At 37.4% G+C, this 25418-nt stretch overlaps 1 protein-coding gene across 2 annotated transcripts in view; it reads right to left on the reverse strand.

The window, feature by feature from the left end:
* Positions 1 to 1224: 1224 nt before the first annotated feature.
* The window catches only part of LOC135199193 (E3 ubiquitin-protein ligase TRIM31-like), a 47858-nt gene continuing 23664 nt past the window's right edge, over positions 1225 to 25418 (reverse strand). For both annotated transcript variants that reach the window (XM_064227073.1, XM_064227077.1), the window contains 4 exons: positions 7544 to 7655; positions 6656 to 6794; positions 5199 to 5993; positions 1225 to 4640 (listed from right to left, as the gene is read on the reverse strand). In XM_064227073.1, coding sequence (XP_064083143.1) covers positions 4104 to 4640; positions 5199 to 5993; positions 6656 to 6794; positions 7544 to 7655 — 1583 coding nt within the window. In that variant the 3' untranslated portion in view covers positions 1225 to 4103. The remainder of the gene's footprint in view (positions 4641 to 5198; positions 5994 to 6655; positions 6795 to 7543; positions 7656 to 25418) is intronic.

Consider the following 25418-nt stretch of genomic DNA (forward strand, 5'->3'; position numbering starts at 1 on the left):
GGAAAATGACACGCCTGCTGCTGTCTTATGGGGTTTGGAGTATGATTGTCTTTGACCTTGAAGGAATAGGCTCATTTGCCATTCAAGGAGAATTCCTGCACACCTTTCCCACCTTCCCTTGGGCGCAAATAACCTTTCTCAAGGAGTTTTTCTAGTTTGGGCCTGCTGTAGGTGAATGGAACAACGTGGATTATCCTTGATTCAGCACCTAAGAGCAGTGAACGTTTTCTCTTTTGCCTATGGAATAGTCCCTCTATAACAAAAAGGAATATTAGAATTACGAATCATTTATATTGCAAGTTAAATGCACTGTGAACATGGGGATTCTGGAGATTGAATTGATACTCTTTAATTAATTACAAGAATTTACATGAATCAGAAAAAAATTAAAAGTCTATGAAATGTGATTTTGGGTGGAACATGGATGGAATATGTACTATGTGAATTTTTATCCACTGTTATGTAATGAAAATGGCTAAAGATATCACGAACAACGACAGACAACAAACGCAGTAGCTGTCTCTTACGTCCAGGAAATAAGACTCTAACGCTCATCTGCTGCTTGCAATACACGGTAACCTCAGGTATAGTTTAAAGTGTACCTCAGGTTATTATTCTATTGAAGTGTTTTGGTCGTAAAAACAAAATAAACACCAAGTAGGAGCAGATTTTTAACAATAGTATTGATCCTTCGCCGACCGAGCGCTGCTTTATCGGAAAAAAGCAGGATTGGCAGGACGAAAATGTTACCTATTCCGTGGAAATCAAACGCTTGGAGCTCTGCTCACTCGCACCTAGTACTGACGATGCCATACTGCATTTGGTGATTGATTATGATAATTTTTTTGCTCAAAATAAAGTGGATTTCAATGTGTAACCTGAGGTATAAAACTAATTAGGCCCCCTATAAAGTTAACTTTGAGCAGCTTTCCTTACGTCAATGGCAATTTGTAAGACACAATACTAAATCTTCTTTGTAAGCTACCATTGAGCGTAATATTTAAATCGTAAAATAATTACAGACTGAAAACTGAAGCAGAAATCAAATGACAATTAAGAATGATTTCCCTTCAAGCTTTCATGATGGAACTATGTCGTTTGAGTGCATTTTTTACGACTAACGAGGAAATTTGTTATATTTATTTCATATACCTAATAAATGTTGGTCAATAGTGCATCCTTTTCTAGCTATGCTTACTAGGCAATTTATATAAAGCTCAGCGGTGGTGTACCGAGTTTTTATTTGCAAAGTTCATGATTAAATCTTGGTAAGCAGTTCACCAGTAACCCAACAGAGAATGAAGAGTAACATCAGTTACGATCAAGGAAAGGGTAGAGGGCTATCAACCTTATCTGTGGGCTTCTTAGTAGGTACTCGTGCAGTGCTTAGTTATGTTATAAAACATATTTTAGTACTTTAGTTCACCTCGATGATAAATTGTAATGGGAATCGGGTAAGTGAACATGAAACTCTTTAAACTAACAGCGTACGAGAACAGTTAAAAGCTAACAAAAACCACGAATAAATCATAAATTTAAAAGGAATGTTCTAGCAAAATTACATACATTCATATTTATCTTAAAGATGCTAATGCAATTTAGGATAAAAATTAAAAGCAATGAAAAAGAAAATAGAAGCAGCCAGAGACTAGTATTGGCAGGTAGCAGTGAAACACATGTTTGTTAATAAATTTGTACAATAGCTTTATTGCTCAACAGATCTTAAATAGAATGATAGAGAGGAAGAAAATGTTTTTATCTGGGTTAGTTATTTAGTATGCACACGAAGATTACAAAGCAATAGCGGCATAAAAAGCAATTTCGTTGGCTAATACATCGAACCACTAATTAACTTCTATGTGGTAGGTGGTATCCATAGGTTACAATCACAGAAATAAACAGGAATAACCTTACTCATGAAGTAATTGGGTATCAAAATACCTTTAAATGGTGTTATTAGCTGTGCTTCTAATTTGAAAAAATGGACTTTAAAAGATTTATTCAGAAGTTTCACGTTGGTTTTGGCCAAGTTAAACGAACCCAGTTCATGTTTCGTAGTAGACCTTTTGCAAATATAAAACAAATTCTTGCCTCCTTATCCCTGGAAGTGTCCATGGGACGTCGTTTCGTATAATTAAATCTACATACCTACAATTAACTGTTAATATTTTAGCCCTACCTATCAATTCAAGCGCCAGTCGACCTGTGACAAGGAAATTCAAAGGACGTTTGTGTCTGGTACCATGACAGAAGGCCGATTCAGAGGCCATTGTCACAAGAATTAACTCACACCAACGAAAGGTGGTCCCAGAGATACTTGGTAGAAAAATATATGAAAGTTTTTCAGAGAGAAACATTACATGGACGGTGGAGGGAAAGCAATGTCACTCCTGGAACTTGTCTATGCTTCCAAGGAATTCCTGTTGTATAGTAATAGTCGTTTATAACTTCAAAGTATTGGGAATCCTCTTGTAAAAGTAAAGAACACCAAAAGTTTCTTTCAAAACATAGGCAGTATTAAATATTATCCACAAAAGGAGTGATAATGACACGTTTCCATTTGAGTCTGGCAATGAAGTTTTCTATTCGACATAATTTAGGCGAACGATGAGCATTCCGGTGTTGTAGTTACCAGCATAACATTCTGGCTCGACTTACCGTAAGTTAAAATAACAGCCACGCCCACTTAACAAGACTCGGTCGCCAGCGTATAGGACGAAAGTCATTAGCATGGATTAAACAGAATCAACGTAAATACTTTCAGATATCGTTACGTGCTGCTCTTGAAACAAGAGCCCGTGCCAGCACATGGCTGGCTTAAATTAAGAACAACAGCAATGAAGTACTTGCCATTAACATTATGAGACTCGTTGCCAGTTACCTTATCGTTATATTCTTCCGTCAACTACCGATTTGTCAAAGACAAAAGGAATTTGTAACATCTGGATTATTTGTCAAAGTAACTCGAGATCTGGACAGACAATTTATTATAAACACACACAAAAACGTGATAATTGTAACAAAACTACGTAGTTAAGAACTGGAAATGTCATTACCATTATCATATACTATATACTTCTGGAACCATTTATTAATAGAAGTCCTTTTACGAGTATGTGTGTGGATGTATGTATGTATGTATTTACTGTACGGGCGTACATCTGCTAGTATGTGGGCATAAAGTCTTTACAATTCTTTTACTCTACTAATAAAATATTTTATTCCATCTAACACATTAAAAAACACATTTCATTAAAACCAAGACTCTTAAACATTATAAATCTTCGCATATTTTCTTTTCATTTCCTATTCTGTGTAAAATGAAGGTTTCAGAACAAAAACGAATAAAATTGCAAAGTATTACTGCGATAAAAATATGAACGAATGAACAGTAGATGAATCATTATCTGCTGGTGATGAACACATATTTGTTGAACAGTGATTTATACAAGGTTTTTACAAACTGTGGTATCACAGTAGTTCTTGGTCAATATTTGAACAATTCAGTATAATAAAAAAACTAATGCCTAATGAATGTGCTGAAATATCTCGCGATTTGAACGGAAGAAACTTGTCATGTTTATATATTGCTTCCCTCATGTAGTTTAAGCTACAAAATACCTTCTTGACAAGTGGTACTTAAAGGAATAACTCTTCTACTCTTTGAAAAATAGATCAGTTGTAATGGCTTATATGAAGGGCAGGAGACTCAGCATAAAGAAAAAAATTATAATTAAATTCGCCCCTCCACGTAATGTGAGTTTACACTAGGCTTCACCACACGCTGCATACGAAAGACTCATCAGCAACTCCTCCCAAATTCTTGTTAGCCCCGCCTACTGGACTGCTCATCAAGACTCACGCCACACCACTAACTCACCCTAACGAGCAGTCCAGTAGGCGGGGCTGACAAGAATTTGGGAGGAGTTGGTGAAGTCTTATGTACGCAGTGTGCGGTGACTTGAAATACAGCATCCATTACACTTCAATACCTTTGACATACAACACGACTTTTCTTCGTATAAGCTAATTCATTAATATTGATATCAAATCTATAACATATAAAAAAGTAGCATAAGAGAAACATTTGAAATTTAAAAGTATCAGTTACTGCTCTTGTTCTGGTCAGGTATAACCACGCCAACGTTGGTCATGAAGACTTGTCTGACGGGTTTGTTGCCGACGATGGCCAAGACCACATCCCAGCCACCGACGACCTCCCCGAAGGGACAGGCGAACTGCCTAACGCTGTTGCTCTTGGTGCAGATGTCAAAACAGGCGTCGCGGTCAGGGCGCCCGCTCCCGGCGCCAACGACGAGGCCTTTCGTCATTGACTTCCTGTACTTCCCTTCCCACTCTAAGTCCTTGAGAACCGCCGCGGCGGATTCGCCTCCTCTTCTGATCGGGTATTCCCCCGCGTGTAGGCATTCGCCCGGTATGCCCCTCGCGAAGACTTCCTGGAATCTTGCTCCTCGGTAGGAGACACCATGCGTGCCCATGCACATAGCCAGGAAGTTGTGGGCACGGCGGAGGTGACCCCAGAGGCGGATGTAGATGCGCCCGAGGTATCTTTCGCCCGCCGTGGCGTCAATGAACACCTCAGGGTGGTCCTGGGGGATCAGGGTCTGGAGAACTGACATCTGGGGGGGGAAATAGGATATTCCGTCAGCTTAAGGAGAGAGAGAGAGAGAGAGAGAGAGAGAGAGAGAGAGAGAGAGAGAGAGAGAGAGAGAGAGAGAGATGAACAATAGCTTTTTCTTTTGCAACTGAATAGTTTTAGATTCTAAACACGAAATGAAATACTCTCTCTATCAAACTAAGAAGCACCTGTAAATTACTTACATTTCGACCATTATCTCTACAAACAACGTACTCTCTTCGTTTAAGTTATCATTTATTAGTTTTTCCTTTACAGCAATGGAACTTTCACAATGGATATTTTTTCATCAACGAAGTCTGTTTTCGTAGTATCAGACCAATAACGTTTGGAATTCAGCTACATATCAGTGATCAAATCTATGGAAATAATAAGAGCCTAAATTTCTTTAAATCATTGTTTGTCGAAAGGATATATTAAAATATGATACCGAGTGCTAATAGTAAATGCTCTTGAGAAAATGGACAGATATTTGGTTTTTCGCCCGAGTGCAGTTTTCTAATCTAACCTAAACTCACATAAAAAAGAGAGATGTAATTACCTTGATCATGAAATGTGCGTCATTGGCCTCCTTGCTGAGGCCATACAAGTGAAGCCTACCCCCCTCCCACTTAAGGTCCGCTCGTCTGCCATCATCACTGTAGACGCAACACCGAAGTGGCCACAGGTTCGAGTCTAGCAACCCGATCAGCGGACTTCCATCTAGATTGTTTCCTTTATTGTTGTTCTCAGGCGGTGGAGGGTTGGACACCGATCGCTGCCTTGGGGAGTTGGCGCCTTTTACATTGTTGAGAGCATTCTCCTTCTCCGTCCTCTCTCTCTGCCTCAGCGACTCTTTACTTCGACTCCTTTTATGTTTGTTCGGGTGGCACTCGTCCCTCAGGGCCCTGACGGGATGCCTCTCCCGTCGGTTCTGGTGTTTCTCCTCGGGTTCCCAGTCGGGGTCTTCAGCAGCGGCGCTTCGGAAGTTGTCCAGTATGCTCTTCATCCTCTTCAGGCTGCCCATGGCCGATCTGATGTCGGCAGTCTTCTTGGTCTCGTTCATGACAGCCTTCACGTCCTCCCCCGAGCAGGTGGTGACCGAACTCAGCTGGCAAGTCTTGAGGAGCTGCAGGGAACAGTTCTTGACTTTCGTGATGATTTTCTCCTTCTCCTCGATCACATTTTGGAGGATGGCGTTGCCCTGCTCTCTCACCTCCTTCTTCTTCTCGGCTAAGAAGAGCCTCGTTTTCAGGACGTCGTGGCCTTCGCCGACGGTGCAAGCCCCACAGAGGGACTCGTTGCACTGGCGGCACCAGAACTCCTGTAGGTTGCCGTGGCTTGGGCATCTTCCCAGCTGAAACATGTAAAAGTAATGATGAATATTCATTCTTATCACACAAAGGGTTACGGTATATTTTCTATAATTGTGTTGGTCATAAGAAAAGGGTAAACTTACTATGATTCTTTGCCTCATCATTATTTCATAGTCTTTTGTTTACTTGGCAATTTGTTTGTTACTTTGTACAAACACATATACAAATACATATCCATATACGTGTATATACACACACACACACACACACACACACACACACACACACACACACACACATATATATATATATATATATATATATATATATATAGTGTGTGTGTGTGTGTGTGTGTAAAATGGACAGATGCATTAGCTTTTAGCGTATTTCATGACCTGTCCAATCTAATAGTTTGCCAAACGTAAACTACCGTGGCCATCTGTCAGAGAAATGAATGAGAATCAATGTTTACAAACTTGCAACAAACCTTACGATTCTGGTGTAAGTGGCAATGAGTCACAGTTGAATCTAAGAGATTAAAAAAGACTGAATCTTGTTCCTTACCGTGGACTCCTTGAGGAGTTCGACCTGGGTCAACAGGTCAATGGTTTACAAACTTGCAACAAACCTAACGATTCTGGTGTAAGTGGGCAACGAGTCACAGTTAAATCTAAGGAATAAAAAGATTGAATCTTTTCCTTACCGTGGATTCCTTGAGGAGTTCGACCTGGGTCAAAAGGTCAATGTTGGGTTGGAGTTGTGCCACGGGGGGCTTCAGGTGACGCTTCCTGCAGGTAGGGCAAGGGAAGTGACCTTTCTTTCCGCAGCCAGATAGGCATAACCTAAAAAGAAGAATGGCGACTTGAGTTTGCTGAAATGAAAATATATTCGATCTTGGTTATTGTTTGTTTGTATGGTGTTTTTACGTTGCATGGAACCAGTGGTTATTCAGCAACGGGACCAACTGCTTTACGTGACTTCCAAACCACGTCGAGAGTGAACTTCTATCACCAGAAATACATATTTCTCACTCCTCAATGGAATGCCAGAGAATCGAACTCGCGGCCAACGAGGTGACACACCAACACCATACCGACCACGCCACTGAAGCGCTTCGATTTCGGTTAACCTGTGTTTGTAATTAGGCTGAATTTTCATGATTAAATATACGGAAAATAAATCAAGGGTTTGTGAACTCAGTCAAAACGTAACAGCTAATTTTGGTTGACTTATATTGGTTAACTGGTAGAACTTTTAACCAGGAAAAAATGATAAAAAAACGGGACTCGTTCAAAACTAAAAACTAAATGGCTAAATCTGTTGTTTTTTTCTGGTTCATTTGTTAATTTTTCGTTGTACATATTAAGAATTATAGCCATATCAATATGACGAAACCAAAATGGTTAGTTAGAGTCGATTTACTCTACTTAATCTGCCATATTCTCATCGTCAAAGGAAAACTGCTGGTGCTCCCCACCTTCGATGGAACGGGTATTTGTGTTTTACTTGTGGTTCTAAGGCTAGCTGCGATTAAATAGGTAGCTTTGGTTCACTGGTTAACTTTACGTCGTGTAAATGGAAAAAGACTCACTTGCAGAAGTTATGACCGCATCTGGGCAGCATCAGTGGTATGTGGACGTCATCATCGTACAGTTCCGAGCAAGTGGGACACAACAGTTCCTCTTCTCCGTCCATCATCTTTCCTGGAGGAAGAAGAAGAAGAAAGAGAAATTCAGTCTGCTAAAAACACTACTTTTTATTCTCACGTCATAATGATATAAGTTATTTCCACGACAGGAACAAGGCGAAACTAAGTACAGGAGAGGTTGCTGAGTAATTACAATGGACCGTGCAGTGTGCTGAGTGCGAGAAGTGTAGTACTATTGCAAAAAAAGGAAGGTATTCTGAAACAGGTGAGTGAACATTGTAGATTTTGACTCCAAGCAATATGTTTAGTAAAATAAATAAAATAAAAATATCTCAGGCATGTCTTAGAACTATAAACGTCATTAATGGCGATACTTACTAATTCATAATAAAGGAAACTCAATGAAAAGTATAAACAGTTGTAAACAAACTATAAAACATGTGACGAATTTGTCCCTAGTTTGACGCACTGTTGTAAGCCATTTTTTCTCATGCTGAGAAAATAGGCTCCGATCATCTTGATGTTATTCAGAGCTTCTAATCAGCTCATCTTTTGGGGAAAGTTTGTTGGAAAATGTGGCAACGCAGAATTTTGATATGTTATAGAATATAAAAAAACTGAGGCACTTTGGCTGGAAAACTCAGAAACTTTATAGTGAAAAAAAATGGGATACGCCAGTTCGTCAAAACAAGGAAGAATTTACAGATAAATTTGCATTCTTATTATCGCCCATTCAATTTCTACAGATCTGAGTCTCACGAGACTATTGTCGTTACAAGGTGCTCGAGAGCAAGAGCCCGTGCTGGCATAATGCCAACTGAGTCTAGAATGAGACTCAAAATATTACGTCCTCATATCACCAGGCTATTGACCGTTTTCTGAACAATCATTTTCACGCGAGAAAATTTAATGGTATGGAAATATACGTCAGTCAGTTTAAGATCATTTTGAAAACGTAAAATACAGCATTAAAAAAAAATATGGAAATTTAAATTCAACGGAGAGAATTTTAGGCCTATACTTTATCAATACGGAAAAAAACTACAACTAAACGCTCCCCCTCTCTCTCTTTCTCTCTCCATTTCCGTATCTCGAGAGCATTACCCTTATCTCCAGAGTGAACCCGAGAGCAGCTGGAGATAGGAGAGGGGAGGCGGCGTTGAAAACGAAAGTCTTGGCAGTGGGTGGGAGTTAGTAGTGTTGTATTTCAAGACGCAAGACGTGGATGGAGGCTGGCCAAGGATTTTGCATTATTCTCTTTTACCGCTGTGACATACCGAACCAAAAACGGGAATTCTGGCGTCTCCATTATTATTTTTTTTTTTTATCTGTCTTTGGTGTACAGGATTTTTTTTTTGCAAGCACGTAGCACACATACATACATTAAATATTTATATATATTATATATTTAAATATATTAATATATATATTATATATATCTATATATATATATATATATATATATATATATAATATAATATATATATATAGCCACAATGGCCTCTTAACCTCTCAGCTTCCTATAACTTTTTTCATAAACATTTAACACTACAACCCTTTATCTTAGCGGGAAATGATAGAAGAAACATTCCCCTTCCGTGACAGGATTCGAGCTATCGCAAAGAGGATTCCAGCGAGAGAGCAGAGAAAGTTCATTGTCTAGCACCCATAATAATCAGCACCTTCAATTGCCTAAGAAGTAAAGGAGAAAAGCTATAGTAGATTCACATCAACCATGCATCTGATGCCTAGGCTAGTCCCTTACGACGCTCCTGATTGGCTGTTGATAAGCCAACCACAGGGCTGAAAACTCAGTCTCTCTTGAGAGTTCACATAGGCATGATGTACGCATGTTCCACCCCTCTTGAGGGATACGTCTTTCAAAAGTATCCCTCAGGAGAGGTGGAACGTACATCCTGCCTATGTGAACTCTCTCTCGAGAGACAGATTTTCCAGCCCAGTGATTGGCTTATCAACAGCCAATCAGGAGCGTCGTAAGGGACTGGCCTAGATATCAGATGCATGGTTGATGTGAATCTACTATAGTCAACCCGTGATAGCAATATTACTGTATAAGACTTGACATAACAAAAGCTAACAGCTTCAGAAATGGACTAGACCTATGACATGCACGATACCATATCACAACCAATAACAAAAAAAATTACTATTTCTCTTCTTAGCATAACGTTTAGTTTGATAAATCTATAAATAGGTATTGTTAATCGTTCTTTAGTTCAATTCGTATCAAGTTGTCCCGGAAGAAGAAGAAAAGAAACCCAGCAGGATATTGTAGCAAACTATTCACTGTTTAAGAAAGCGCTACTATTCACTGTTTAAGAAAGCGTACTATCATGTTTAAGAAAGCGCTACTATTCATGTTTAAAAAAGCGCACATCACGTTAAGAAAAGCGCTATATTCTGTTTAAGAAAGCGCTACTATTCACTGTTTAAGAAAGCGCTACTATTCACTGTTTAAGAAAGCACGTACACCACCTGGCGCCTGACAGGTGGCTTCCGAACCACGTCGAGAGTGAACTTCTATTTCCAGAAATGCACATCTCTAACACCTAGTGGGATGCCAGAGAATCCAACTCGCAGCCACCGAGGTGGCATGTCAAGACCATACCGATCACGCCACTGAGGCGCGCTGTAGCACCTTTGGATCCTGATATCAAATACACAGAAATAAGATGATTTATTATCATTTTACATCCGTATTTCCATAGTCTATAGTTTGTAATAGAAATACAAGTTTTTTTTCCTTTTCTGCATATATTTTCAAGGGATTGCAAAATGTCATTTACCGCCTAATTGTTTTAGTGAACGAAATTATGCTTGGTCGTTGTAATTCTCTTCTTTCTTTTGCGTTCTCGTAATCCATAAATTGTCTAGATTAGAGGCTGCCGTCAGCTTACGATTACATCTGTTAATGTGTGTTTATTGCATGGCTGAGCAAGACTGAAAAAGCATGTGTATCTCTGCGTCTGCAAGAATGTACACACACACACACGCACACAATTCATTCTATTTTTGACATCCTCCACCATCTTCTTTATTATCAGCCTTGCATTCCTCCTCGGTATTTCCCTCCTCCTCTGTCACAGTTCTCTCCATTCGTCTCCTTTATCATCCTCCTCAATTTTATCCTCTTTCTTTCTTGTGCTTCACTTTCTTGTCTCACTTGTCCTCTTCCTTTTTTTTTTTTTTTACCTTCTTCTTGGGTATGAGTTCAATCTTCAGCGCCATTTGTTGTCCGCTCTGAATGATACCCTTCATTGGTCTTCATCGTCAGACCCAGATATCAAAAATGTCTTGAAGTATATTACCGACGTCCTGTTCTGGCCTTGAGTCTTCCTCTTTACGAGAAGAAGAAGAAGAAGAAGAAGAAGAAGAAGAAGAAGAAGAAGAAGAAGAAGAAAAATGTTCTAAAGACTTCAAGAAGGCTGGGATGGTCATGAACTAACCTTCATAAAGTGTCTCTCTTTGTCTGCAAAATGATCATCAGTTGGATTTTTTCTTTTTTCGTATCTCAGTGTTTATGAAACCTTCAATGTGATTAGGCAAAGTCGTTCACGCATTCTGCCAGCTATTTGTCTCATTATTTTGCATAGTAAATACGTTACTATATGTATACATATGTATACTCCAAAATAAAACGTATTCAAGTTTAAACTAACGAACAAAAGACCCACTAAGGAACGGATTCAACATGAACGGAGCCATGTACATAAACAATTAATCAAGCCTAGATTTGTTGTTTACGTATCCCCATTTGTAAGCCCCAAGTACATTCTTCGCTCCTTCCCGTCACTTCTTTGTATATAACGACCCTGAAAAACAGCAACATTCCTCAAAGATGCTATAAATAAGCGAAGGTGGCTCCCTCGCATACCTGAGCAGGTAGATGACAGCGTACATGAGACTACTTCATTTATTTTCTTTTAGTTCCTCCCCTTTTTTATTGGATATATTATCGTTGGCACTGAATGAGCCTTTCACTAGGTTCAGAGATGGTTCTTGTTTATACCGGTGGTGGTTTTACCTTCATTAGAGTGCGGCAGATCGGATCGATTTGCAAGAAGAAGAACCCCTCTATCTTCTTCTTTCGGTGAGCTGAGAGACTTCAGGTCGAATCAACTTTATCTGATATAATGCATTACGCGCGCCGAAGGCAAATACCGTTGCCTCTCGTGAGTGATGGAGAACGGTTGCTGGCTTGGCGATGATAAATGGGCTACTATGAAAGAAATCGTCTGAGAAAAATTTCGCGAGGAAGTTTCGTCTACATATCGGTCGCGGTCTAGACCAATGTCTAGAGAACGCTCTAAACCTTGGTCTAGACTTGGGTGTGTACGAATGGTTCGGGACGAACGAAGCAAAAACGATATCAAAGAACTTTTTTTCCACCTTAATTCAAGTGGTTTTACCTCCCAGTCTAAGTTGTCACCGAGTAATCTATTGCGGCAACATAGACCGCACACTACTTCTCACAAGACGGGTACGTACAGAGAAAAAACTGGCTTCGAAAGAACCTTTCGTCGACGACATAATTTTCGAAATGAAGCTGTCCAAAGTAATGGTTGGATTTATTTCAATTCTTATTTAAAAAGGGCTTCTTCGTCATTTCACGGTCATTACTGATGTTCATGAATAAATTATTCACTAAATATATTTACATTAATTTGGATTTTAGACTGTATAGTACTTTTTTCTTTTATTCGGACATTGTGTTATGCTAAATCTTGCCTAGAAAGTTAGGGGATAATAATAATAATAATAATAATAATAATAATAATAATAATAATAATAATAATAATAATAATAATATATCTTTCAACATACTAATTGCCGAATACTTTTAGGATACGTAATCAGATACAGATATGTGACAAGAGAGGTAGTTCTGTACGGTAAGATATTGTATACCTAACTACTAACAAGAAATAATGAAGAATAAACAGCCCTTGTGACTGTTAGAGTACATGAACGTATACATGCGACTATATTCGTACTCGTATAAAAAAAGAATGTGATAGGTACACGTGTGTAAAGTTGTTTAGTCATACGTTAAGTAAACATATTGGGAATACCAAATGCTTCCTGGTTTCATGTGTGTCCCCGTATATGGAACAAGGCGTGATCCGACCTCCAGCCTACTCTGGGCGCGTGCTAAAATCTACGGTCAAATAGAGCGTTGTTTCGCCAACGGGAATTAAAATAAATACGCTATATTTTATTAGAAATAATTTTTGTCCTGTTTAACATGCGCATTATTTATTTTTTACATTTTCATTCTGATATATAAATCATGAATAGGCTATCCTAAAATTCCTGTGTCTTCAATTCAACGCGAAACACCTTTTTCAGACCTTTTTAGGCTACTCCCCACAATTCCACAACAACAACAACAACAGCAACAACAACAACTACAACACAGTAGTTTGTAGGCTTACTCCGCGAGTAAGCGAAAAGGGTTGCGTTTATCGTTAATTTTATTCCTTAGTACTATACTTTCATCGCAATTTGATTTTTGGTTCCACGGGCATTATTAACGGTGTTATCGTTATTAGGTATACCTGAGAATTCAAAAACTATAATTTGGTCAGTTTTTTATATAATATTAAAAAAAAATTATCCGAGGTTTATCATATAAGATACTTTTAGTTTCTAAAACAGATTATTAACTGAAGTTAACTAATTGATATCTTACCTATGTTATTATTCCAGCAACTGACCACTAAGTAAGTAGAACGAAGTGCAAATGAAAAAGAGAATGATCGGTAAATGGGACTGTTATGAATAAAATTAATCGAAATTTTTCAGATATATCTATAATAATACTATATAATATACTAATAGTATATATAATTTATATATACATATATGCATAAGAATCTTTAAACAATAAGTGAAATAATTTTGAAAGGAATATACTTAAGCATTAATAATTCTCAAGCGCATATATAATAGTATATATATATATATATATATATATATATATATATATATATATATATCGGCCTAAAAACTCAAAAACCACCAAAACACCATGACACAGCGGTCCGAACCTGTCTAGAGTCATCTAATCAGCTCTCTGAAAAATGTACCTGAATTTGAGAGAAATGTGCATTTATGAGATAAATTAGAATGTTATTCGTCTTTGTAACCGACTATACTAGATCCACGATCATTTCTTCCCAAGGACCTGTCCTCCAACCTGAATACCACGGGGCCAAAGACGAACACTAAAGCTAAAGGAATTTATCGACTAACAATAATTAAAATCTCACGTTCCCTTCGGTTCCTCTCAGTGATCTGATCTTAACCAATTTGAGATCTGAAAAGGGACGTCAGATGCCACAAAAATAATCTGATTCATCGCTGTAAGAGAGATAATATAATTACTGCCTCGGTTGCCAACGATGCCCGAAATCCGGACGGAAAATGGAGGAAAAAAAAAGAAAAAAGACTCGCGGAATGCGCAACATTGAAGGGTCTTCGAGCGTAAAATAAACGATTAAGCAAATGAGGAAATTAAAAAAAAAGAGGAATGCGCAACACTGAAGGGGCTTCGAGCGTAAAATAAACGATTAAGTAAATGAGGAACTAAAAAAAAGACCTACGGGCTTCAAGCGTAAAATAAACGAATGAACAAATGAGGAAATAATAAAAAAAAAACACTCGCGGAATGCGCAGCAGTGAAGGGGCTTCTAGCGTAAAATAAACGATAAAGCAAATTAGGAAATAAAAAAAAAAGACGCGGAATGCGCAACACTGAAGGGGCTTCAAGCCTAAAATAAACGATTAAGCGGGAGGGGAAAAACTGATAATTATGTAAGATTTTTATCTACCGCAGATATTAGCATGATTTTTCTGCCCGTTAAGTCGTTGGTTTCTTTTGTATCCGCTGTGGAATTTTGCAAATCAATGAGGGAGAGACAACTTACGAATTACTCGTGCGTTTCTCACTCTCTGGGATTAATGTTTTATATAGTCAAGTTGTCGTGTTTTATGTTTCTTAATCTTCAGACAAAGGAGACGAATCGAAGCTAATGAATACTGAAGAATATTATCTTCATCGAATTTCATAATCTGCCAGAATATTTGTTAATTTTTCTGGCATTTGTTCAGATATGTATAAATAGAAATTCATCGAAGGAGACGCATTATATTAATAATAATATTGAAATTATCATTGGTCGTTTGGAAAGACTCGATGGAACAAAGAATATCTTTTATCAATCCATTTGTCTTTGCTGAATTGTGTAGATCAATTAATATACATATCAATTTCGAACGGTAAAATGACCCTCAATATTTCAGATGAATTATACGAGTAAAAACACAAAAGAAAAAAATGGAACAAAGTGTAAAAACCGTCTAATGACGAATCTACGTACGTCATCCTCATTAAATGAAATGCCACAATAAATATTTGTTGAATTTTCTCAAGATCTGTAAAGCATCAACCTTCGGATGGATAAGAAGCATTACTCCAGGGTCTATGGAGACACATTACACAACCTTGTCTTCACATCGTGTTGACAGGAACGAGGTCCCGGGAGATGGGTCTGTTTTTGCCAAAAAGTATATTTCTCACGACACGCTGAGGGACACTTGTCACATCCGAGCATTGTTTTCTCAACGGTTCGAATTATATTTGGTCGTTGGAGATGTTTCAGACAGTCGAGCTTTACAAGACGTTGTGTATTGTTACAAATATTACCCCTGGGGGAAAATTTCTACGAAATATTCCCGACTTTCATTTAAGTAAGATTACTACTGTGGCAGAATAGTGGCTGTCATATACTTGCTTTTTATAGTCATAAAAATGTATTTCACCTCGATTTCAACATGGAATATAAAACCTTCATTTAAAGGAATTGTAAACTAAACCAATCCTCACAAATGAAATGTGGTCTATCGTATTATGTATTTTAGTAAAAAAAGAGAAAATATACCGCCTACGCAAAGTACGTACATTATATATATTGGTGTTAAATATATTTTCTTTTAAATCTGAAGAATAATAACCGTTCATCCAAATGGCAACAGTGATTAAGAAAAGACATGTCAAAAAGGCTTCGAATAAAGGCATATCCTTATAAGGGATCAGAATCTATTCGAACCCTATTACCCACGATGAGTAACTCAATGTCATACTCTAGGTTAGTTGGCCTTGTTTCTTTATCGACTTAATATTCACGGCGAGACAACTTAATGGTTAATACTTTACCCTCCCCGTCTTCTCTCTCTCTCTCTCTCTCTCTCTCTCTCTCTCTCTCTCTCCTTGCAGTTACTTCGCTTGATTTTGGTAGTTATAAACCTTGTTTTAGTCTCTCCATAAAAAAAAAGAAACAGTCTGGATAAATGTAGTAATATACTGATGAAAACATCAAATGATTAGACACGGGAATGAAAAGGTTAATTATTCGTATTTATAGAATAATTAACAACAATTAACTTCAGTTGACTATTACAGTATAATTAACGACAATTAACTTTAGTTGACTATGAAAGATCATTTTAAAAAAGTCAGGATAAATGTCTTAATATATTGATGAAAAACATCAAATGATTAGACACGGGATTAAAAAGGTTAATTATTTGTATTTTACAGTATAATTAACAACTATTCACTTCAGTTGACGATGGAAGACTCAGGTAAGGTATCAAGCCTTCCTAACCAGCAACGGATTAGACATTAGAAGGATTAATCCGTGTCAGCTGAGTTCAGGCACCTAAAGTCTCAAAGGTGTCTAGTCCAAGTAGCAATGGGTCACAATGAGGCATGGCAGCAGTAAGCGTAGTAGTAAGCATCGGATTACCTGGACAGATTTGGTAGAATTTCGACAATCTTTCACAATGATAATTAGTTCCTTGATTTGGTAGAATTTCCACAATCTTTCACATTGACAATTATATCCCTGATTGGGTAGGATTTCCACAATCTTTCACATTGACAATTATATCCCGGATTTGGTAGGATTTCCACAATATTTCACATTGACAATTATATCCCTGATTTGGTACAATTTCCATAATCTTTCACAATGATAATTAGATCCCTGATTTGGTAGAATTTCCACAATCTTTCCCATTGACAATTGATCCCTAATTTGGCATATCTTCCACAATCTTTCACATTGACAACTGATTCCGATTTGGTAGGATTTCCACAATATTTCACATTGACAATTAGATCCATGATTTGCTAGAATTTCCACAATCATTCACATTGACAATTGATTCTGAATTTTGGGTTTAGAATTTCCACATCTTCACTTGGACAATGATTCTTGATTTGAAGGGTAGATAAACTTCCACAATCTTTCACATTGACAATTGATTCCTGATTTGGTAGATCTTCCACAATCTTTCACATTGACAATTGATTCCTGATTTGGTAGATCTTCCACAATCTTTCACATTGACAATTGATTCCTGATTTGGTAGAATTTCCACAATCTTTCACAATTGACAAATTTAATTCCTGATTTTGGTAAATCTTCCACAATCTTTTCACTTTGTCAATTTGATTCCGCTTTGATTAGAATTCCCCAATCTTTCACAAATTAACAATTGATTTCCTGATTTTGGTTAGAATTTCCACAATCTTTCACATTTAACAATTGATTCCTGATTTGGTAGAATTTCCACAATCTTTCACATTAACAATTGATTCCTGATTTGGTAGAATTTCCACAATCTTTCACATTGTCAATTGATTCCTGATTTGGTAGAATTTCCACAATCTCACATGACAATATAATTCCCCTGATTTGGAAATCTTCCACAATCTTTCACTTGCAATGATTCCTGATTTGGTGAATTTTCCACAATCTTCACAATTAACAATGATTCCGATTGGTAGAATATTTCCACAATCTTCACGATTAACATGATTCCTGATTTGTAAATTTCCACCCAATCTTTCACATTAACATTATTCCTATTTGGATAGATTCCATCAATCTTTCACTTGCCAATTGGATCTTGATTTACTAGAATTTCCACAATCTTTCACAATGACAATTAGTTCCTTGATTGGTAGAATTTCCACAATCTTTCACATTGACAATTAGATCCCTGATTTGGTAGAATTTCCACAATCTTTCACATTGACAATTGATCCCTGATTTGGTAGGATTTCCAAAACCTTTCACATTCGGAATTGATCCCTGATCCCCTTCACGTGCCGAGAGCAACCAGATTCGCTGAACGGCAGCACCAGCATTGCGATAAATGTGTCTCTCTGTCGAACTTCTCAGTTCCAGAGGTCCTCTGTCCCTCACACCGTTGGACTGTGGAACATCCTTCCTTCAGAGGATGTCGTGCAATAGGAATTTCAAAAGTTCCAGCGAAGATGCAATGCATTTACTACAATAACGCCATTTTCCTTGGATTTTAATACAATTTTTATCTATTTATTAATCTATTAAGGTGGTTTCCTTTTTAATAAGTGAGATCTCTTCTTTTTGTACTTCCCTTGGCCTTCTCTTTGGAAGCTTGAATTTCAGTTCAATGGCCCCTCTGAACTTGTTCCATACGAACAGCCTTATCTTCGGTAAAACTCTAAATTACGAGGGCACAAGTAATCTCCTTAAAGGTCCATAATAATATACTGATGGTAGCAGTAGTAAAACCTTATAAAACTAATAGTTTTATAAAATTATACTACTGCTGCCATCAGTATATTATTATGGACCTTAAAGAACAAAATAATAATAATAATAATAAAATAATAATAATAATAATAATAATAATAATAAACCTTCATTGTCTAGTACAAGCAACAAGGAGTCACAATAAGACGCGAGAGCTCGAAATAAGAGTATGAGTAAGCACTGGCTCCAACGAGTACCTTGAAATACTCGAGAGATGTGTCAGAAAAAGGGTTTTACACGATTGACATATTATGAGGAGGAGGAAGAAGGGAAGGAGAAAAAGCCGAGGGAGGAAATGGAGGCATTAAAACACCGTGAAGATAAAGGTGACAATTTGGCTGCTCCTCCGACAGGAGACTTTTCCTTTTCTCGCTGGTTATCAACGACTTCGAGGACCTATACCTTCTGACGTAGGTATGTTATGAACATCGATACTTCTCCCTCGCCCCACCCTTCTCTCTCTCTCTCTTATTTCCCTTCTTCCTCCACCCTTCTTTATGCTTCTTCTTTCCTTTCTTCTTCTTCTTCTTGTATTATCTTATTTCCCTTCTTCCTCCACCCTTCTTTATGCTTCTTCTTCCCTTTCTTCTTCTTCTTTTCTTGTACTATCTTATTTCCCTTCTTCCTCCACCCTTCTTTATGCTTCTTCTTTCTTTCTTCTTCTTCTTCTTGTATTATCTTATTTCCCTTCTTCCTTCACCCTTCTTTATGTTTCTTCTTCCCTTTCTTCTTCTTCTTCGTGTACTATCTTATTTCCCTTCTTCCTTCACCCTTCTTTATGCTTCTTCTTCCCTTTCTTCTTCTTCTTCTTCTTGTACTATCTTATTTCCCTTCTTCCTCCACCCTTCTTTATGCCTCTTCTTCTCTTTCTCCTTCTTTTTCTTCTTCTTGTACTATCAATTTTCTTCTCTGTTTCCTTTCATTCTGGTATTGGCTTCTTCTTTTGCTTCTCAGTCCTACCTTACTATAGTAGATTCACATCAACCATGCATTTGATATCTAGGCCAGTCACTTACGACGCTCCTGATTGGCTGTTGATAAGACAATCACAGGGCTGGAAACTCTCAGTCTCTCTCGAGAGTTCACATAAGTAGGCTGTATGTTCCACCACTCCTGAGGGATACATCTTTCAGGAGAAGTGGACCATACATCCTACCTATGTGAACTCTCTCGAGAGACTGAGAGTTTCCAGCCCTTTGATTGGCTTATCAACAGCCAATCAGGAGCGTCGTAAGGGACTGGCCTAGACATCAAATGCACGGTTGATGTGAATCTACTATAACACTTTTCCTTCTTTCCCTCCTTCAGACAATCTTTTATCGCTCGTATCTCCGTCTTCTTTCATCATTTTTCTCATCACTCTCCCTTCATCTTTACCTTCTGGTTTTTGTCTTCTTTATTCCTCTCTGTTTTCTGCTCGCTGCTCTCTCTTTGCACAGTCATTGAGCAGCCTTTCAGAAGACTCACGTGTGGAGTAACGAGTTACAGTCTTCGGCATACCTGAGGTCTGAGGAATCTCCCACCAGTGACTCAGACTTCAATTTTAGCTTCCATCTGACAGCTGCTGCTATTGCTACTGTCTAGGGCGCCGATATGAAGTACCTACTCCTCAAAATAAGACTTGGTCGTCATGACTAATAAGGTCATAAAGCGTTGTAAGGAGGAATGACAGAATTGAACGTAGAATTTAGGCCAATGGCCAAGCACTGGGACCTATGACCTAAGGGCGCCGATATGACGGAGCCCTCAAAATAGGACTTGATCAGCATGACTTATAAGGTCATAACGCGTTGTAAGGAGGAATGATTGCAACTGAATATATCTAGAAATAAGGCCAAAGGACAAGCACAGGGACCTATAAGGTCATTCCGCGCTGAAACGGAAATTAGGTAGGAAAAGGTTTGAAAGGTGTAACAGGAGGATAACCTCGCAGTTGCAATACGAATCAATTGTTAGAAAGAGGGTGGAAAGGAGATGGAAGACAGAGAATATAAAATGAGGTACAGTAAAAAGAACGAAAGGGGTTGCAGCTAGGGAACGAAGTTGCGCTGCAACGAACCTCAAGTAATGCCCATAGTGCACTGCATTACGTGCACTAACACCACGCCCCCCCCCCACGGGGAGGAGCAATCATGCAAGATGAAATGAAATACGTAAACGTGATACTTTTATACAGAGCGTTGTTACCACCTACGGCGACTGTGAACAGAGGTGAATCAGCTGTACACATGTCTGTCAAACTGTCAACAATATATTTCAAACAGTCTTGGAGGAATTCCTATGGAATTTTGTGGACGGGTGGCCTTTGGACCAAAGATAAGGTAGTGACATTTTGAAATAGATCCGTCTTATGATTCGGGCTAGGCTTCAATTTTTTTTTTTTTTGGGGGGGGTTGGGGGGGTTGGGGGGGGGAGGGTGTGGAAGTGGACCTGGTAAAGGTACGCCTACTCCAGGTGCTTACCAATTTCCTTTAATTTCTTCATCTTTGAAATACACCCGTTTTAAGATTCGGATTAGCTTTAATTTTTTATTTGTTGGGGGGGGGGGGGGTGGGGGGGGGGGGGGGGGGGTGGGGTGTGTGGAAGTGGACCTGGTTAAGGTACGCCTACTCTAGGTGTTTACCAAATTTTATCATTTCTTCATCCTCATGTAGTTTTTTTTATTATTCGCTTCTTTGCTTTGTCTTTCGCTTCTATAAAGTTGGTTGCCAGTTCTTTACTTATTACTTTCTTCCGCGTCTTTCAGACAGTTTGCTTGTGCTTGTCTTTATTTGCATTGCTTTTCTGTTTTAAACTTTGCTTTCACTTTTCCTTGTATACCATTTTCACTTATTTTTTTCAGTGCTTTAGTTCATTTTCGTATTATTTTTGTTCTTCTAAATGTTGTAACTTTTATTCTAATCATTCTTGACTTTTTTTTTTGTCTATCATGAGTTTCCTGGTGTTCTATTTACCATGAATTACAATCTTAACATTGTCCTCTCTTCTTATCCCTTTTCTTCTCCGTCTTTCTTTTCGTCTTCTTTAATGGATTTCTTGTGTCCTTATTTTGTGTCTTACATTTGTGGTTCTCTTCGTATAAGTCTTTCGTTTGTATATATTTCTCATTCACCTTTAATTTAACTTTCATTTCTACTGTTTCATTTTACTTTGCAGTTATTGCTTAATTTATCCACCCTTCTTTCTGTTCTCCTATTCTATCATTCTATCCTGTTAGTGGTTTTAATTTTTCATTTCACAACGCTTCCCTTTCTTCTTAGTTCCTTTCCTTCTTCTCCACCCGCCCCCCCTCCTACACCCCCTGCCCCATCCTCATCTCTCACCCTCCATTTTGAGCGGATAACGTCTCTGGCAAACAGACCCATCAAATCTGTTCTCAATTTCAGAGCGCGTCAGGTCAGCTATGGTTGGAATGACCACTTGTCTCAGAGGTTCTTCTTGGTCTATGCTTTACATATGCTTTGCCTTCGAATATATTTGTAGCTTACATAATTTCTTTTAGTAGTGAGGATTCTTCTTGAATATTTCTTACCTTCAATAGAAACTGGTTAGTTTCCTGATAGTTTTACAATCCATTGCGTTTTGTCCGGTACATTTTAATGAATATATTTTCATAATATGTTTATCAAAATGCTTCCAAAAGAGGTTGCATTAAGTAAAGAGGACAGTTTCCTTCCAACCTTCAGTTCCTGATTTTGTTGTTGAGTAAATGTTATAAGGATTACATAAATTGGATCTTAACAGATAGTGACCCTAAGTGTTTCCGGGGGTCGTTATCTTCAATAATATTTCTTGGGTGTCATTATCTTTATGATATTGACAGTCTTTTGTTTACTGTTTCTACGGTCATCCCCAACGGGTTCGTACTAAACACGCCGCAAAGTTGCACACATAACGGGTTAAAACCCTTGGGCGTCACTGTCTAGGCCCCGTAGGAGGGTAGTGCCGTCAGTGCACCTCATTCGGTGCAATGTAGGCATTACTTAAGGTTCTTTGCAGCGTCCTTTCGGCCCCTAGCTGCAACTACTTTCACTCCTTTTACTGTACCCCCGCTCATATTCTCTTTTTTCCATCTTACTGTCCACCCTCTTCTAACAATTGTTTCTTAGTGAAACTGCCTATGAGGTTACTTACTGTCACGGCTTTCAAACCTTTAACTGTCAAGGTCCGTTTCAGCGCTGAATGGCCTTAGTTGTCCCAGTGCTTGGCATAATGCCAAACATCTATATAAATCAAATCAAGTCACGATCTAGGAAAGATCCCTATGGTTGTCATGTCTATAATTACTTATACTTTCAGTCTACGTTTCTACTGTGAGGAGAAAGCGAACGTAAAATTTTTAAAAGTGAAAAGTCAGTGCATTTACTGTCGGTCTGATTAAAAAACGAAAAAAAGAAAAAAAAAAGAAAAATGATAATTGCTAAATATCAGAGACAAAAAAATATGTACATTTCAATCGAATGAAAGTTTTGGACAAGTTCGCGAAATAAAAACCCCACCAAATGCCACAAACATCTCACTGAACATAAATATTATTTTCAAAATTATAGCATCACTACACCAAAAAACTAATAAATGTTTTGGAATAGTTCTCGAAATAAAAACTCCAGCAAATCTCGGAAACGACTATCCAAACTTGAACGTTACTTTCAGTTACAGCGTCAATGCACACTATAATAAATATTTTGGAATGGTTCGCTAAATAAAAACCCCGCCAACTGTTGGAAACGTCTAACCAAACTTAAGCTTTGATTTTAATCATAGCATCACTACCGTAATGGAACGCGTAACAAAACAGAAGTGTTTCGTTAGAGCCGACTGATTTATAGCGCCCTTTAACTGACAGGACAAGTGAACTTCAAACACCGCAGGCTCAGCGTATACCAGATGTTTACCGTTCGCAAGCGAGAGGGTGACGTCACGAAACCTTGGCAATGGTAGTACGTGGCCACTCTGGGGGTAATGTCGTATAGGCAAGACTTGCTACGTTATAATACCAGTGATTTCACGGTTATTCTTATCGTAATGCTGATGTCAGCATTATTATTATCATTGTTGTTGTTGTTGTCGTTGTACTTAGGAAGCAGACCCTCTCCCAAGCATACTTTATTAAAAGTAATGGCTACTTCAGCAGCGTTACGCTTGTAGATTCTTCTCTACTTTCCGAATAGCGGCTTTTTCATGCTACTCAAACAGGCTAGTAGAGGTCATGATCAAATACAGGATCAAAATCGGTGTATATATTTGAATTTTACAGATAGACTATGATATCATGGTCATCAAAGTCATTAACGATTCTCTCTCTCTCTCTCTCTCTCGTCTTGAAGTGAGCTTTCGTCTGGAGCTGCCAGACATCCTCTAGGCTGAGAAGTCGAGGTGGACTGCTTTTGGTGTGGTGTCAGTCCTCCTTATATTATTAATTATTATCCATTTAATGCAATGCCAACCAAAACATTAACTCTATTATTATTATTATTATTATTATTATTATTATTATTATTATTATTATTATTATTATTATTATTCTACAAAACAGAATAAACCCCATCTGTGACAAAACGGAAAAACAGAGCAAAGAGAAGAGATGTATAGCCAAATTTAGATGTGAATACGAAATAAATTATCCAGATGATTAAGAAGTAAATAAATATTCACGAGAATTAACAGCAGATTGCAATGCAGCCACCTGGTGCTGTTGGCTTTTGAAGTTTTTAAGGATTTTTTAAGGAATTAGTTAAATATTGTCTTTGCCAGATCTTAGTTCATAATTATTTACAATAGACTGCAAGCAACAACAGCAGCAATAATAATAATAATAATAATAATAATAATAATAATAATAATAATAATAATAATAATAATAATAATAATAATAATAATAATCAGGATTTGCTAAAGACACCTCACACTCACATTTCTTTACGAATTTAATTCTAGGGTAAATAATCTCAGGTTTGGCAAAATTTCATTTAATTAATCTGCACCCCAACTTTCAATACAGCCTGTCTTTTTTTTTTTTTTTTGGAGGTGACAGCAAATATTGCCAGCCGTTATTACAAAGCTCATCGCGATTGGCGGAGGCTTGCGTAGCTCATTCATCATTGGTTAAAGTGATATCGGCCGTGGATATTTACTGTCATCTCTGAAAAAACCAAAAACTGGTTACAAGCCTCAGAGTTGTAAATATTGTGATAAATATGGAAGCAATTTTTTTTTTTTTTTTTTTTGGTTTTGCCTGGGTGTTAGGAGTAACGTTGCAGGATTAAGTGGAACTTTGGAACATAAGAGTCTGAAAAACAATGAATAATAAGAATATGAGCAAGTAAAAAGGGTTAAGAATGTGAAAAACATTAAATAAGAATATGAACAAGAAATGAGTTTAACAGTCTTAAAAACAATAAATAAGAATATGAACAAGTAAAAAAATGTTAAGGATTTGAAAAACATTAAACAATAAGAATATATTAAGAATGTGAAGAGCAACAAATAATAAGACGAACAAGAAACAGATTATGAATGTGAAAAAAAAAGAAGAAGAATAAGGATATGGACAACGAGGATAAAACTCGGTACAAACTTTGGAATTACAACACCAGTAAAGGTCACATCAATTTGATCTACATTACCATGTAATGCTTACGGTGACCATTAACCCATCAAATGTAGGTCAAACTTTATTATTATTATTATAATTAACAAAACAAGGTCAATTTTTATTATTTATTATCATCAACAAAACAAGGTCAATTTTCATTACTTATTATTATCAACAAAACAAGGTCAATCTTTATTATTATTATTATTATTATTATTATATTATTATTATTATTATTATTATTATCCACAAAACAAGAGTAATCTTTATTATTATTATTATTAACAAAACAAGGTCAATCTTTATTATTATTATTATTATTATTATTATTATTATTATTATTATTATTATTAAAAAAGGTCAATCTTTATCATTATTATTAACAACAAAAAACGTCAATCTTCATTAATATCATTATTATCATTAACAAAACAAGGCCAATCTTCATTATCATTTTACTATCATTATTCAGAACATGAACCCTATCAAACCATTACTAAAAGCAACAACAACTTATTAGTCCTTCGTTTCGTATAACCCCCACCTCCACTCC

The sequence above is a fragment of the Macrobrachium nipponense genome, chromosome 23 (genome assembly GCF_015104395.2).
Source record: "Macrobrachium nipponense isolate FS-2020 chromosome 23, ASM1510439v2, whole genome shotgun sequence".
Taxonomy (NCBI): domain Eukaryota; kingdom Metazoa; phylum Arthropoda; class Malacostraca; order Decapoda; family Palaemonidae; genus Macrobrachium; species Macrobrachium nipponense.